General features: G+C 32.3%; 1 protein-coding gene across 5 annotated transcripts; it reads right to left on the reverse strand.

Moving 5' to 3' along the window:
* Nucleotides 1-1362: 1362 nt before the first annotated feature.
* LOC120207803 (protein phosphatase inhibitor 2-like) lies at nt 1363-4769 on the reverse strand. 5 transcript variants are annotated; one of them, XM_039207223.1, is made up of 5 exons: nt 4714-4769; nt 3731-3781; nt 2812-2927; nt 2456-2629; nt 1363-1781 (listed from the first exon to the last, which is right to left on the reverse strand). In XM_039207223.1, exons 2-5 carry the CDS (start codon nt 3733-3735, stop codon nt 1558-1560), a joined length of 519 nt encoding a protein of 172 aa, XP_039063154.1. In that variant the 5' UTR covers nt 3736-3781; nt 4714-4769; the 3' UTR covers nt 1363-1557. The 5 variants fall into 5 exon arrangements, with proteins under 5 accessions (XP_039063154.1, XP_039063157.1, XP_039063156.1 ...); XM_039207226.1 differs by lacking the exon at nt 4714-4769 and adding an exon at nt 4650-4668; XM_039207225.1 differs by lacking the exon at nt 4714-4769 and adding an exon at nt 4392-4412.
* Nucleotides 4770-14210: the final 9441 nt, after the last annotated feature.

Raw genomic sequence — 14210 nt, forward strand, 5'->3', positions numbered from 1 at the left:
TTAGTTTTATATAGAGTTAATACTATTAAGTGAGTATAGATGGATAATTGAGATTAAAATTTGACTATAAGATATTTTTACAAAAAAGGTAACCTAATCCATAAATTTATAGTCACTTAATGGTTCTAAATCAATTTAAAACTTTAGTTTTTATACTAGACAAGTGGATCCTACCCCTATATATAGAGAGAGAGTCAGATCTGCTTACACATTATAAAACTCTTTTAGTTTTATACGGATTTAAGACTATTAGATGAATAAAAATAAATGACCGTTTAATTTTTCAGTGACTCTCTTATTATTTTCTACGGTTAATCGTATTTGTGTGCTTTCACTCATCAAACGACCTTAAATCTACAAAGGAGATTAAATTGTTTACTTTTGAAACAAACAAAATCTTAAAATGTAATTAAATTTGGAGTGGATGTGTACTTATAAAATTCTAAATGACGAAAATATAAAAAACATATATTTAAAATATATGTTAATTTAAAATTTTCAGGAACGTCTAATCCATCTGCCCATTTGGATCTATCCTGATGGGAATACAAAGTTGACAAACAACATAAATAAATGTTGGGTAAACTATGTATTTAGTACCTAAATTATTAGGTTTGGTTCATTTTAGTTACTTAAATTTTCAATTTTTTTCAAAGCCATATTTAAAGTTTAGCTTTTGTTTTATTTTAGTACCAGTTAAAAACTTAACGTTAAATTTTGAAAGGAAAAAAAAAGAAAGTTGAAAGCTTAGATACAAAAAAGATCAAAACTGATAGTTTGGATAAGAAATGTGTAGTTTACCAAAAAAAAATGGTAAAACTCTTCAGCTGTCCCCACAACTCTTTTCGCTTTGCTCATCACAGTAATGCAAAGAAAGTTGACTATAAACCCGGCCCAAAATTCCTTTTTTTTTAACTTGTCTTAGCAGCCGACACGAATGCTTCATCCCACTACCCAGCTCCATGCTCGACTCAAATAGGCTACCTTCGCTGTATGTTTTATGCTTTTATTCCGCTTCCTGCTTTCCTTCTCGTTTTCCATGGCTCATTATTTTGTTAATAGAAGTTGAGAATCTTTATAACAGATATATGCTATCACTTATAATTTTTTAACAAAACATCATTTTAGAAATTTTTAGACATCAAAATAATCATAACAAAACATCGTTTTGGTAAAACAACCACATCAGCAGCTGTTAATCATGTTACGACGTGTAACTACCATGTCACCGTCTCCCTAAATCATTAACTTTGTGTTTTATGGCCCCCCTCTAGTTCTTGGTTTATCAGGATTGGGGCTTTAAACAATGGTGGTGGCTGCCATTTCGGGGTTTTGGGTTGAGAAAGACGAGGGGATAAAACGAGAATGAGAATAGACTTATTTGTTAACATCAGTCTTTAGATTCAAAACTCCATACAAACATACCAAATTATAAAATTTTGCACGTGATCTCAAATATGAAAGGGAAAAAAAAACATGAAACTACCATAAAAGAACATCAATGTAGTGAGCTTTGGGTTTTCAGACTGGATGGAAGACTTCTACAATTACAACCCATTAGCTGAGATGCCCGGGACTGGCAGAAGATTTTAGCGGCAAAGTTTCAGAACCTTCCCCGATTCCTATGTCTTTGACACCGGAGCTTAGCGATGAAGATGACTCACCCTCCACTTCATCATCTTCATCCTCAAGGAGAGAGCCTTTACGTCGCAGTTCCTTGATTTTCAAATACTCATCATAGTGTGCTTTTCTTTGCTCTTTGAAACTCCTACCATTTCGATCTGTTTCAGAATCCAAGGAAAAGAGAAGTAGAACAGACAAAAATCATCAAACACAGATTTAACACAGGACATAAATTTGTAAACAATCAATGAACTAAAAGAGGTAAGATAGATAGGGATCGGGAAGGCCAATGAGTGGTGTTGGACCTTCATCACTTGTATTTGGCCATCTTCATCAATGTTCTGGAATGGGGTAAGTTAATTAATTTTAAAATGTTATTTTTTTTTCCTGTTTTATTTGTCAATCAGAGAAAACCGAGAGGTTCATACAGATGATTGGAACCTAGAGAAAATGGCACAAGAAATCGATGGAACATTCCAAGCTAATTTAAACCAGAAGTTCAGAAAGCAGCCCTTTAAGGATAAAGTTCATCATCAATCTTTCAACCACACAAAATGAGGTGATTCCTGACCATTTCAACAATCAATCTCCCTCCCTCCCAAAAGAAAAGTGCCCGACGAATCACTTGGATAACAAGGAAGCTTTAACCATCAAAAGGCTGTCTACTAGAGCAAACTTTGTATCGTTCGCACCAACAAGGATTTTTGCTAAATTTTAATCTCATGAAAGATAAACCAGTCATTAGAAATGCTAACCAACCTAAAGGAAAATAAAAAACACTTCCATATGCTATGGGAAAAGACAACTTAATTACAAGCAATGGTCAACAAACCTTCATCTTCATGATCCATATGATCAGCCTCATCGTCAGAAGATGTCCAGCCACCAGATTGCCCTGTTGCTTTTTTACTCGAGGAAGCCACATCTTTCAAAGCAGAGCGTAATTCCTCAGCATCCATATCAGTGACACAATCGTTGAAACTACGTCCTCTGGGAGACAAAGACCCTAACCAAGATCTAGATTAGTAAGGTGAGAAATGTAATCCAATTTAAAGAATAATGCTCTAACCAAAGTACAAAAAAAGTGAAAACAAAACTACAACAGAACCATTTTCTAAATTCGCAGACATATCCACGCGTAAAAATATAGGTATATGCATGAGGAAACACACTATGCAAGTGAGATACCATCATCATCGTCAATCATGGGGTGGTACGGCGTCTTGGGTTCAGTTATTTTCTGCCTTACTGGTTTATTCGCTTCAATTTCCCCCAGATTTTCCTCATTCCATCTTACACGCCTACTGTTACCCCCAAGAAAGAACTATTAGATGCAAAACACAACTAAGAATATTGTAACTACAAAAGCTGCAAGAGGCAAACTATGCCGAAATAAAAATTGAAGTATATAAACTGATAAGTATTACCAAAATGGGAACACCCTTAAAAAAACACAGCTAGTTCTCAACTACTTGAGTCAAGAAACAGGATTAAAAATTCAAGGCATAGAGGCGAAGCTACAAAGTTGATTTCTGGATAAGTATACTATAAGTTCCTTTAGGAATTAACTCTAGGGCTAGGATTAGAACTTTATTTGTAACTATAGTATAAATAAGCTGTAAGATATAGATAGACAAAACTTTATTGCTATTATTATCCTTGAATTACAAAAGAGAACCTAGAGGTTTGCTATAATCCTATGTTATTTGAGTTCCATCTTCTTTTCTATTCATTTTTAAGACATAATATTGATGTTTAAATACTGATTTTCTCAAAAACCGGATCATATTAAAATGAACATTCTGCAAGGTTAATATACTAAAAAAGTCATGTCTAGATAAAAATAGCTAAAACCTAATGGGGTGAATAAAAGCCAAGTGATGAAGCTGAATAAGTTAGATTGTTTTCTTTTTGGCCATCAGATTCAGAAATTAGGTTTAGAAAAAAAGAAGAAAACTTCAAATATAGTAACAAGTTCTTATTAAATGCTATAAGAATAACGACAGAAATACATTTGAATAAGATAAGGTAACCACTAATCATCTCCTTCCAAAAGAGAAATAAAAGGAAACCAAATAAAAAGAACAAGTAAGATATTCAGAAGTACCTCATCGGGAAGTCTGGAGTGCCACAGCAAGCTTCTAGTAGTCCTGATCCACTGAAACATTATCATAATCACTTAGCGAAACATTTTTTTGATAGGAACTAAGCGAAACTTTAAGATATAAATAATCAAGCAGTAAACTATTATGTATACAATAAAGAGTGATATTACTGATTCATGCTACAATCACGCCTGTATAGGCATTAACTTTATATTAATGCATAAGAGTGTCAAGATCAGAACCAAACTGGAAAGTGATTAAGGGCAAACAATGTTTTGAGTTGATGAAACTAGGAATTGAGAATTAGGTACCAGAAAAGACAGGAAACTACAACACCAAATGTGGAAAAAGCCTAGCTACTCAAACCCCGGAGAACAACCATGTCAAACCTCATAACAGAACATGCTAATCGAGGCCATGAGAAGATGGAATTATCCTGAATAAGCTACTTCTCAACAGCTGCTCCATCATGAAAAAACCTGGCAGTAACATCTCATGATCCTAGAGCTACATTCATAAGCAAATTTAAGTAGCTATGTTGAGTCACTAAGATTCCCAATTCCTGAACGTCAACCCTATTATGTCCAAAGATTTTAAGTTTACCTCTCTTACAATTTCACAAGAACAAAAAAAAAAAACGACAGAAAGAATTCATGTACATACAAAATGGACGCTGCCTAAGCCAGTTGACTAGTCCATGAATCAAGGGCAAAAGAGAAGGAAACCAAAAGTGATTGCATAGGTTACAAAACTAATCAATCTGAAATCCCTAAATATAAAAAAAATCATAATAATAAAGCACAGAAACATACAAGTAATTAAAGCTATAACCAAAAAGGATGATGAAGGCGATAAATAACAATCAATTGAATGAAGTGTAGAGCTAATTGAATCCTATAATTAATAACAATCGATCTTCACCGAACAAATTTCAACTACACGGAGATAAGAAACCGAAAAAGCAATTGGGGAGGGCAGGCAGTACCTTTCCGATCGCTCCTCTTGATTCTCCAAGTTGAATACAACTCCCTTTTTAGGTTTTCAATTTCGATGTGTTATATTACTTTTCTTCTACCAATTCTACCCTTTCATCATTTTCGAGTACCGGTTAAATCCAAACTCCTTGGGGTCATCGTCACCGTCGATATATTTGACTTTCACGTTCACCATTTAGTCTTTTTGAGTTAATCAATCATTCCACGTAAGCCCGAAGGGCAATGTGGGAATCTGAAATTGGTAAAAAATTTGCTTTGGTAAACTACACAAATGGTTACTAATCTTTGCGTAACTTTTCGTTTTCCTCATTAAAGTTTTAAAATTAATGAAGTAATCAAAGTTTTATAATAATCGACCATTCAATATTAACAATCGTTAATGTGGATGATGAAAAACTTACCTAACACATTAGTGTTGGTTAACATGGGCGACAACGTCAACGACATAAAGAAATGTGATTACGACAATAATGATAGTGATGATATAGTCAAAGATAAAGAGCTCGATATCCATAGCGATGAAAGTAATATCAGCAGAATGTCATAAGGTAGACATGATGGCTCAAAGAGCAAACCTAAGCCTCACATCTTCGTTACTCGAGACAACATCAATGCTCTACACATTCACGTGATGAAGATCGACGATAGATGTGACATCGTAGATAACATCACCACATTTGCCAAACAACGCCAAAGATGGACTAAGAACGTTGCTAATGTTATGCTTCGACAACCTATCTTGACTAGGGGTGTAAACGAGCTTGAGTATTGCAGAGTTCGACTTGATTCGAAAACTCTGAAAGGAGCTCGACTCGACTCGAACTCGAAATCCTGAACTGAAGCTCGTGAGTAGCTCGAAAAGGTTTGAATTGAAAAAAAAATCTTAAACTTAAATATATTGAATCCTCAAACTCGAATTTGAACCTGAAGTACATGAAAGTCTTACTGTATTTAAAAAAAATAAACACATAAATATTAATATTATTAATAATTTATTTTTAAAAATAATAAAATCTAAATATATTATATTTTTGAGCTGCTCACGAGCTTTTCGAGTCGAATATCAAGTAGCCCATTTCGAGTCGTTAAGAATTCAAGTCGAGCTCGAGGAGTATTTATCGAACCTTGATCAATTCGATCTCTAATAGCTCGCAATCTGTCTCGTCTTATTTACAACCCTAATCTCAACCGATGTAATAGTGAGCTTACATGGCCGTTTTGAGATATTATTAGTGTAGCGTTCATTCTTGCCTCCTTCAACATTGCCTTCAACAACGAGTCTAACTATATACACTGTGGCGAATCCATAAAAAATTTGTAAGTCGAGTCAATATAAATATAATAAAAAAATTATCTAAAATAATAAATATATATTTTTTATTTAAAAATATAATAAACATTATATATATATATATAATATGTGTGTGGGGGATTAAATCTAGAAAAAGTATATTAATTGGACTAATATAATTTTTTAACATAATTCATACATATTTTTTTATTTAGGGTAAACTAATTATTTGGTCACCCATATATTACTTAATTTATATTTTGGTCACTTAACTATTATTTTTATTTTTAAAATCATAGTCAACTTTACGATTTGGTTATATTTCGATCACTTACCGTTAAAAAAATTAAGAATGATGTTAATATGACATTTTTTTAATTATTTTTCAATCATGACAGGATATTATCTTATAATGATACGTCAACATCACTGCTAATCTTTTAAAGATGAAAGACCAAAATAGAACAAAAATATAACATTAAGTATGATTTAAAATAAATAATAATTGAATGGTAAAAACAAAATCTAAATAATAAATTAGTGACTGAATAAATAATTTACTCTTTTTTTGGCATGGGGGCCATGGCCTAGGCAGGCGTAGGCCTGGATACGCCCCTGTATATACATAGTCGAGGAACAAGGCCAGGTCGTAGGTGACAGTGTTGTTGGCAGAGCCAACTAATGGGGGAGCATCCTAAGCAGTTACTTAGGGGTCTATTTTTTAATTTTTTTTTCTTTATAATTGAGAATCTTAATTTTTTACGATCTTATTTTTTATCTCTATAATTAAAGTTCACAATTTTTGTAATATCGTTATTTATTTTTATAATTAAGGTTCCAAATTTTTTTAATCTCACATGTTACTTTTATTGAGGATCTTAATTTTTTTTCAATCATAATTTTTATTTATATAATTGAACCCTTAATTTTTTGAATCCCACCTTTTACCTTTATAATCTATGCCCATAATTTTTTCAATATCAATTTTTAGTTTTTATAATCGAGACCCTTATTTTTTTAATTAAGTTCTTAATTTCCCATCCATTTATCCATCTCTCATTAATTCACTTAATTTTTGAATTAAATAAAATCATTTTTTCTTCTTTTTTAAACTGCATTCTTCACTTTATAAACTATTATGTAATTGTTAGTTCTCTTCAATCTCAATCTAACGGTAAAATAATATACTATTTTTTATTTTTTTATTTATTATTCAAAATCAATATTCATATCATACCAAAATCTAATTTTTATTTTATTTTTTAGTTGTATTTAATATGTTTTTTTAATAAAACAATAAGCATTATTTTTTCATGATTTATTAATGTAATATTAAATCAATTATTCAAAGTAATAGAATATAATTTTTATAGCTAAAAATTAATTGTTTTATACAATTATTTAGGGATTTACGACGCATTTCATTAAAAATCTTTTTTTATTTCAATTTTTTTGCCCCAATGTGATGAAATTTAAAAAAAATATTTTATTAGAATTCATCATCTCGACGTGAAGAGTTTAAATAATTTTTTTATTGGAGGTGACGAGTTTCATGAATACTATAAAAATACCGTATATCTCAAAATAAACTTTTACTTGTCCTATTTTTTCAAATAATTTACCCATTTATCCTATTGTCAAAAGGAGGGAAAAACCTGAGAAAACTTGTTTATAGCTAGAAAATCCGAGTTTATTGAGCGACATTTTGCAGGTTCTGTTTCCATTTTTCTTACCCTTTCTTTCTTTCATTTTGGATTGAATTTGATGAGTAGAACATGTATGCTTGAAAAACTGTGAATTCGAGGATTTATGGTGCATTTCAGTTTATGAGAATTTATTATTAGAGATGTAAACGAGTCGAGTCAAGCTCGAGAATTGTTAAGTTTGACTCGACTCGAAAACTCTGAAATGGAGCTCAGTTCAGCTTGAAAACTAACGAACCTATAATTTTCAAGCTCGATTCGAACTCGAAATCATAAACTGAAATTCGTAAAAGCTCGAAAAGATTGGAAATGAAAAATAAATCTTAAACTAAACTCGATTTAAACTAAAACTCGAACATGAGCCTTAAATACATGAAAATCTTATAATTCATTTTTTAAGTCAACACATAAATATTAATATTATTAATAATTTATTTTTTAAAAAATAAAATCTTAATATATTATATTTTCGAGATACTCACGAGCTTTTCGAGTCGAGTATCAAGTAGTTTGTTTCGGCTCATTAAGAACTCAAGTCAAGTCCATTTAAATCGAGTTCAAGTCGAGTTCATTCAAATCGAGTATTTATTAAACTTTGAACGAATCAATATCGAACATCTAACGATCTGTCTCATCTCATTTTCAATTTTATTCATGAGAATGAGATTTTTCGGTACTTCTCAATGAAACAAGAATTCGATCGTACATTTAAAGACGGACTTCGCATAGATTAGTTCATAGCCTATGTCTAGAATATATCCAAACAAAAAATAATATTTTTGTCAAGTTTTTCTCATAATTTTGATAAGGCTTAATACAATAAGTGCTCAAATTATATCGATTTTACTAAATAGGTGCTTAAACAATTTTTTGACTCATTCAAGTACATAACATTACAAATGTTAATCATTTAGGTGTCCGAACCATCAACATCGTTAATTTTCTCCCTTAACGCGTGTCACAATCTGGCGATTTTGAAAAAAAGTATAATATTTATAAAAACACTAACTTTTCTTATATTATAAAACGAATCCAAAAACCCAAATCCTAAACTTAATATGTCGCCTCCGCCCTTTTCGCTACAACCACCGCAACCGACATAGTCCCTACCATCCTCTTACTCATACATCGACATAGTTTCCATCGTTCAGTCACCGGAATCGCGTAGGATCGTGATTTTCATCCCAGGGTTCGCGGGGTCTAAAATGTTGATTCTTCGTCGACCATTCGCAATTTCATGGGTTTTTGGTCACCGGGGGAGGGGAGGTCGGGTGGAGCTTCGTCGATGGCAAAAGGCGGTAGCTGATATGTGTTTAGGGGTTCAAATGAAGGTTTTCAAAGTTTGGGTTTATTCCAAATTTTGAGTTTTCTTGTTAATATATATATATAATTTTAATTTATTAATTTTAAATAAATTTTTTAAAATTAACAGGTTGTGACACATGTCACTTAACGGATGAATTAACATTGTTGAAGGCTTGGATACCTAAATGGATAACGTTTGTAACGTTAGACATCGAGATGAGTAAAAAAATAGTTTAGGCACCTATTTGAGAAAAACAATATAGTTTGGCGCCTATTTTGGTATTAAGCCTTTTACAACCAAATAATCATCTCCCACTATTTTCGGTAGTCTAAGCAGTGGCCACCTTAGCTAGGTGCCAACAGTTACAAAGGGAAACATCCATAGGGTCTCCCAACTTCACTTATAAAAGTTTTTTCTTAGGAATTTTTTGAGAATTTTTCTACAGAAGAGATGAACAAAAACGGGTAAATTAGGTTTAAAGATTGGGTTTTTATTTAGAGCTAAAAAGTGATTAGTCAATACAATCAACTCTTTAATGTGGTGGTCCACATTGCCATGAATGCGATTCCACATAAAATTTTCGTCGAACATGTTAACGGTTGTTAACATTGAGCAATCAAATTGCTAGAATTAATAAATAACACTAATGATCAATTCATTAGTTTTCAAACTTTAATATGGAAAACATAAAGTTACTAAAAGATTAAGACTTACGTATACAAAAGGTGCTCAACTTATGCTTGTTTTTTCAGTTTAGTGATCATAACCATTTTTTTTAAAACAATTAAGTTTTAAAAAATAATTATGACTTTATTTGAAAAATTGGCGATTTTGAAATAATTTGAATTAAATTGAATTGGAGTCGTCAATGACCTTTAAATTAGGTAGTCTGAATACCTAAAAACATCTTTTAAATAATTTAGAAAAATAATTTAAAAGACAGAAGTTGGTTTGCGTTATCCAAAATTTTATTTTTAGGGGTTCATAAGTCGGTTACTCATGGGAAAGGATAAACACCCTCACAACGCCCAAAATTAGTACTTAGCCTCTTATACATCGTTGTATGGTGGAACTTAAAATTCGAATCAAAAGTAAAATTATGATCTATTTATTGAATATTAATTAAATTACTCCGAATTGATTAGTTAGAGAAATTTTTTTAACTTGACAAGAATTCTCGAGATTCGCAATCCTCCAACAGAAAAACTATCTCACCAATTTTTTATCTGTTAAAGAATATTCTATCTAAAAACAAATAAATTAATGTTGAAAATTTTCATAAAACTAAAATATGACTCATTTTCTAAAACATGCATCCTTAATACCAACATTAAATATAACAAAATGAAAATAAGAATAAAATAAATCACAAAAAAATTATTTTAGTAAATAAAAAAAGCTCGTGTTTTTAAGTTCAAATTTCGTTTGAATGTCGTATCGGATTACACTACTTCGATCAAGCAGTGCTTTCCACGCTCATTCTACAAATAAGTGCCCTTGAAAATATGCAAGTAAAATACTGACTAGTGGATATCTTATAAATTTAAAATAAATAAATAGGCTAAGATTAAATATAGTGATATACATATGTATACAAGCATTAAGAGTACTTAGTAAATAGATCTATTTTCATTACAAGATATGATTTACATATACAAATAACACTAAACAAATATAAACATATATATGGCAAAGTGAAAAGAAATTGCATCTAATTAATGCAGAGGATTAAAATACAGTAATGATTAAAATGAAACTAAGTATAACAAACCGTATTAAAGTAAAGTAAAAGTAAAGGGGATATCTATGTATTAATCCAAATTCCTTTTTCATAAATTTAGTTAGAATAATGACCAAAACGCATACATAACAAAACTAACGGGGGCTAAAACATAAATAAATCCCAAAGCAACATGCAGGACCAAAATAAAACAAACCATAAATTCATAAGGGTTAATAAAAATTATACCTAAAAGCAACAATATATAAGAGATGACTGAAATGAAACATTTACAAACATCATGACCAGAGTCAAACATTAACAAAATGGTATAACATATAAAATTATGACTTAAATATAAACATTAAAAAATAAGAGCTCTAAACAAAATAATGTAACACTTCAATTAATGGCCAAAAGGTAAGATTACAAAACCAAAAGGATTGAAATAGTTATTACCCCATATGCGAAAATACAACACTACCCCCTTCTGAAACTATGTCGTTTCACAAGTGATATATATGTTTAAAACTAAACTCAAACTGGCCATTCCCCTCCCATTTCACATTATTTTTTTTCATTCTTTGGAGAGAAAAAACTCTCTCAAAACCACTCTCCCCACCATGGAAGATGAACAATCGAGGCTCCCCGGCCATTGGAAATCGGTGGAAAGACTCTTCGAGAACCCCTTTTCACTATTTTCCTCTCTTTTGCCTCTATCTATGCCTAAGAAAACCTAAAACTTGAACCCCAAAACTAGATCCAAAAAAGGACGGGACCTTTACCTTCAGAAATAGGTTCCTTGGTCCGATGAAAATGAAGGTTGACGATCGGGGTAGGATTTTTAGTCTCTTTTTTTTAGTTCTCACTGCTTTTTTTTCGAATCTGGTTCTCTCTCTGGTTTTTTCGTTTTCTTCGAATGCCTCTCTCTCTTTTTTAAATGGTTGTTGCATGTTGTTTTTAATGGTGTACTACGGGTAGAAATGATGAAATATATGGGTAGGGCTTTGATTTTTTCTGATTTATGTTGGTAAAATCCTAATTTTTTGAGATTTATGGTATTTTAAAATGGGGTTTTTAAATTTGAGATGATTTTTTAACTGATTTGGCATGTGGTTCACTATTTTGCCAGATTTGGCGGCGGCAACGACTCAGGAACTCTCCGACGGTGGTTCACGCGACAGGGGAGTCAAAGGGTAGGGCGCGTGCATCTCACGCATGGCAGATCAAACGGTCCACCTTCGTTGGTGGCGGCTGCTAGATCGGAGTTAGGTTTTAAAACCCTAACTGAATCAGGTCAGGTCAGCTGAAATCGGGTCAGATCTTGGTCTTCGAATCAATTGGTTGTAACTAGGTCTGGGTCTGTTGGGTTGAGTTATTTGGGATGTGTTGTTGTATTTGGGCTTCAAGTTGAGCCTGTAAAAAATGTAATTAACATAAATAATAATAATAATAATAATAATAATAATTAATTAGAACCCAAAAAAATGGGTGTCTACAGTTGCCTCTCTTTGCACATTCTTGTGTTAACAAAAATAGGGCAAAGACAACAAGACAACGAGTTTTTATCTGGTTCTCTTTTCGCTTTGACATTTGATTTTAAAGATGACACTGTTCATCCGTGTTGAAGAGATTTGGCCGCTTTCAGGTAAATTGTTTGTTGTAGATGACGTTGTTCCTTCTCGTTGAGTAAATCGAGTCAATATGGAGATGATTTTGGAGACAACACGTTTCCAACGTGATGAGGGAGTCTGGTTATCTGATGATGATGATGCTCTTATGCGTTGAGGATATCTAGTCGGTGGATGACATCATTCCTACGTGATGAGGATGTCTAGTCGTCTTTAGGGATAAATGTAGATAACACGGTTCCTACATGATGAGGAAGTCTTGTTATCTGAGGATGACGCTGCTCCTACGTGTTGAGGAGATCTGGTCGGTGGACGACATTGTTTCTACGTGATGAAGACGTCTAGCTGTCTTTAGGGATAAATTGAGATAACATGGTTCCTACGTGATGAGGAAGGCTGGTTATCAGATGATGACGCTGCTCCTACGTGTTGAGGAGATCTGGTCTGTACACGATATTGTTCCTACGTGATGAGGACGTATGTCCGTCTTTAGGGATGATTTAGAGACAACATGGTTCCTAAGTGATGAGAAAATTTGGTTCTCTGAGGATGATGCCGCTCCTACATGTTGAGGAGATCTGGTCATAGTTGATGATGATTGATTCGTTACTTCCACAATGAGATAGGTCTTTGAAGATCTTGTTCAAAACAGGGTCATATGCCATGATTTCATGTTCGTAATATGCCCTAAAAATTATCTAAATATAAGTTGGCATGCATATTTAAATGGTTATGCTCAGCTCGATCCTGGCATTTGGGACCTCTCATGTTCTTTGATCGGAATATGTTAGATTTTTGTGTTTGCCATTGTCTGGGTTCTGATTGTGGTTACTTTCTTAACCTCTTGTTAAATATTCCTCGACTTGGTTTCTCTAATCTACCCTAGAAAGTTTATCTTGCCTTATTGGTTCTTTGGCCACTGATTGACTTTCTTTTTGAGAAAATTCGATCGGAATGACTTCTTCCCTTTTTTTATGTATCTTTCAATTGGGACCTCTTTATTTGGGAAAGGTAGAGTTATGCTAAAATTGATTTAATGATTTAGGGAAGAGTATCTTTGCATGTGCTTTATGGTAAATACATGTTTTGAATCCCCATACTCCGACACTTTTCAAAGTAAGGCATAATAATCAATATTTTTGTTGATCAATATTTTGGTGAGTATATAAATGAACAATGAGTTAAATTTGAAAAATTTCGTTTAAAAAAAGGTAATGGGAAAGTACAATCTTTTGGGACAAAAAACAGGTAAACATTACAAGAAGAATAAAGGATAAATACAGTGGATATCAAGTGTTGAGTCCTTCTATTTCCTCACCCAAAATCTTTCTTGAAATTTAACATGTGTCTCGAAGATTCAGATCGCACTAAGGATGTATGAGTATGAGAGTATTTACTTTAACTGTTAGGTTTCTGAGGGAATCCGCCATTTCAAATCCTGAACATTCGAGCAATCCATTATGGATTTTCAACTTGAATCGTCCTTTAGTTTCAAGACGCCCATTTTGGGTTTTCATCTTGAACACTCCTTTATTTATTTTTTTTATTTTTTTATTTTTTTATTTTTTTATTTTTCCTTTTTTTCCTTTTTTTTCTTATTTTTCATTTTTCATTTTTCATTTTTTCTTTTTCTTCTTCTTCAAGTGTAATATCGCTTGACTGTATCATAATTCACATGATTAGGCAACTCTTCTCCATCTATTTCTGTCAAAACCAAAGCTCCTCCTAAGAAGGCATTTTTCAAAACATAGGGACCTTCCCAGTTTGACATCTATTTCCCTCGAAAGTCTTTTTGCATAGGGATGATCTTTTTTAACACTAAATCACATTCATAAA

Source organism: Hibiscus syriacus, unplaced genomic scaffold (genome assembly GCF_006381635.1).
Source record: "Hibiscus syriacus cultivar Baekdansim isolate YM2019G1 unplaced genomic scaffold, ASM638163v2 tig00015426_pilon, whole genome shotgun sequence".
NCBI classification, from domain to species: Eukaryota; Viridiplantae; Streptophyta; class Magnoliopsida; order Malvales; family Malvaceae; genus Hibiscus; species Hibiscus syriacus.

Coding starts and splice junctions, on each gene's coding strand:
- LOC120207803 (XM_039207222.1), bottom strand. Junction 2,630..2,811: donor CATGATTGACGATGATGATG/GTATCTCACTTG, acceptor GATCTTGGTTAG/GGTCTTTGTCTCCCAGAGGA. Junction 1,782..2,455: donor TATGGATCATGAAGATGAAG/GTTTGTTGACCA, acceptor ATTCTGAAACAG/ATCGAAATGGTAGGAGTTTC.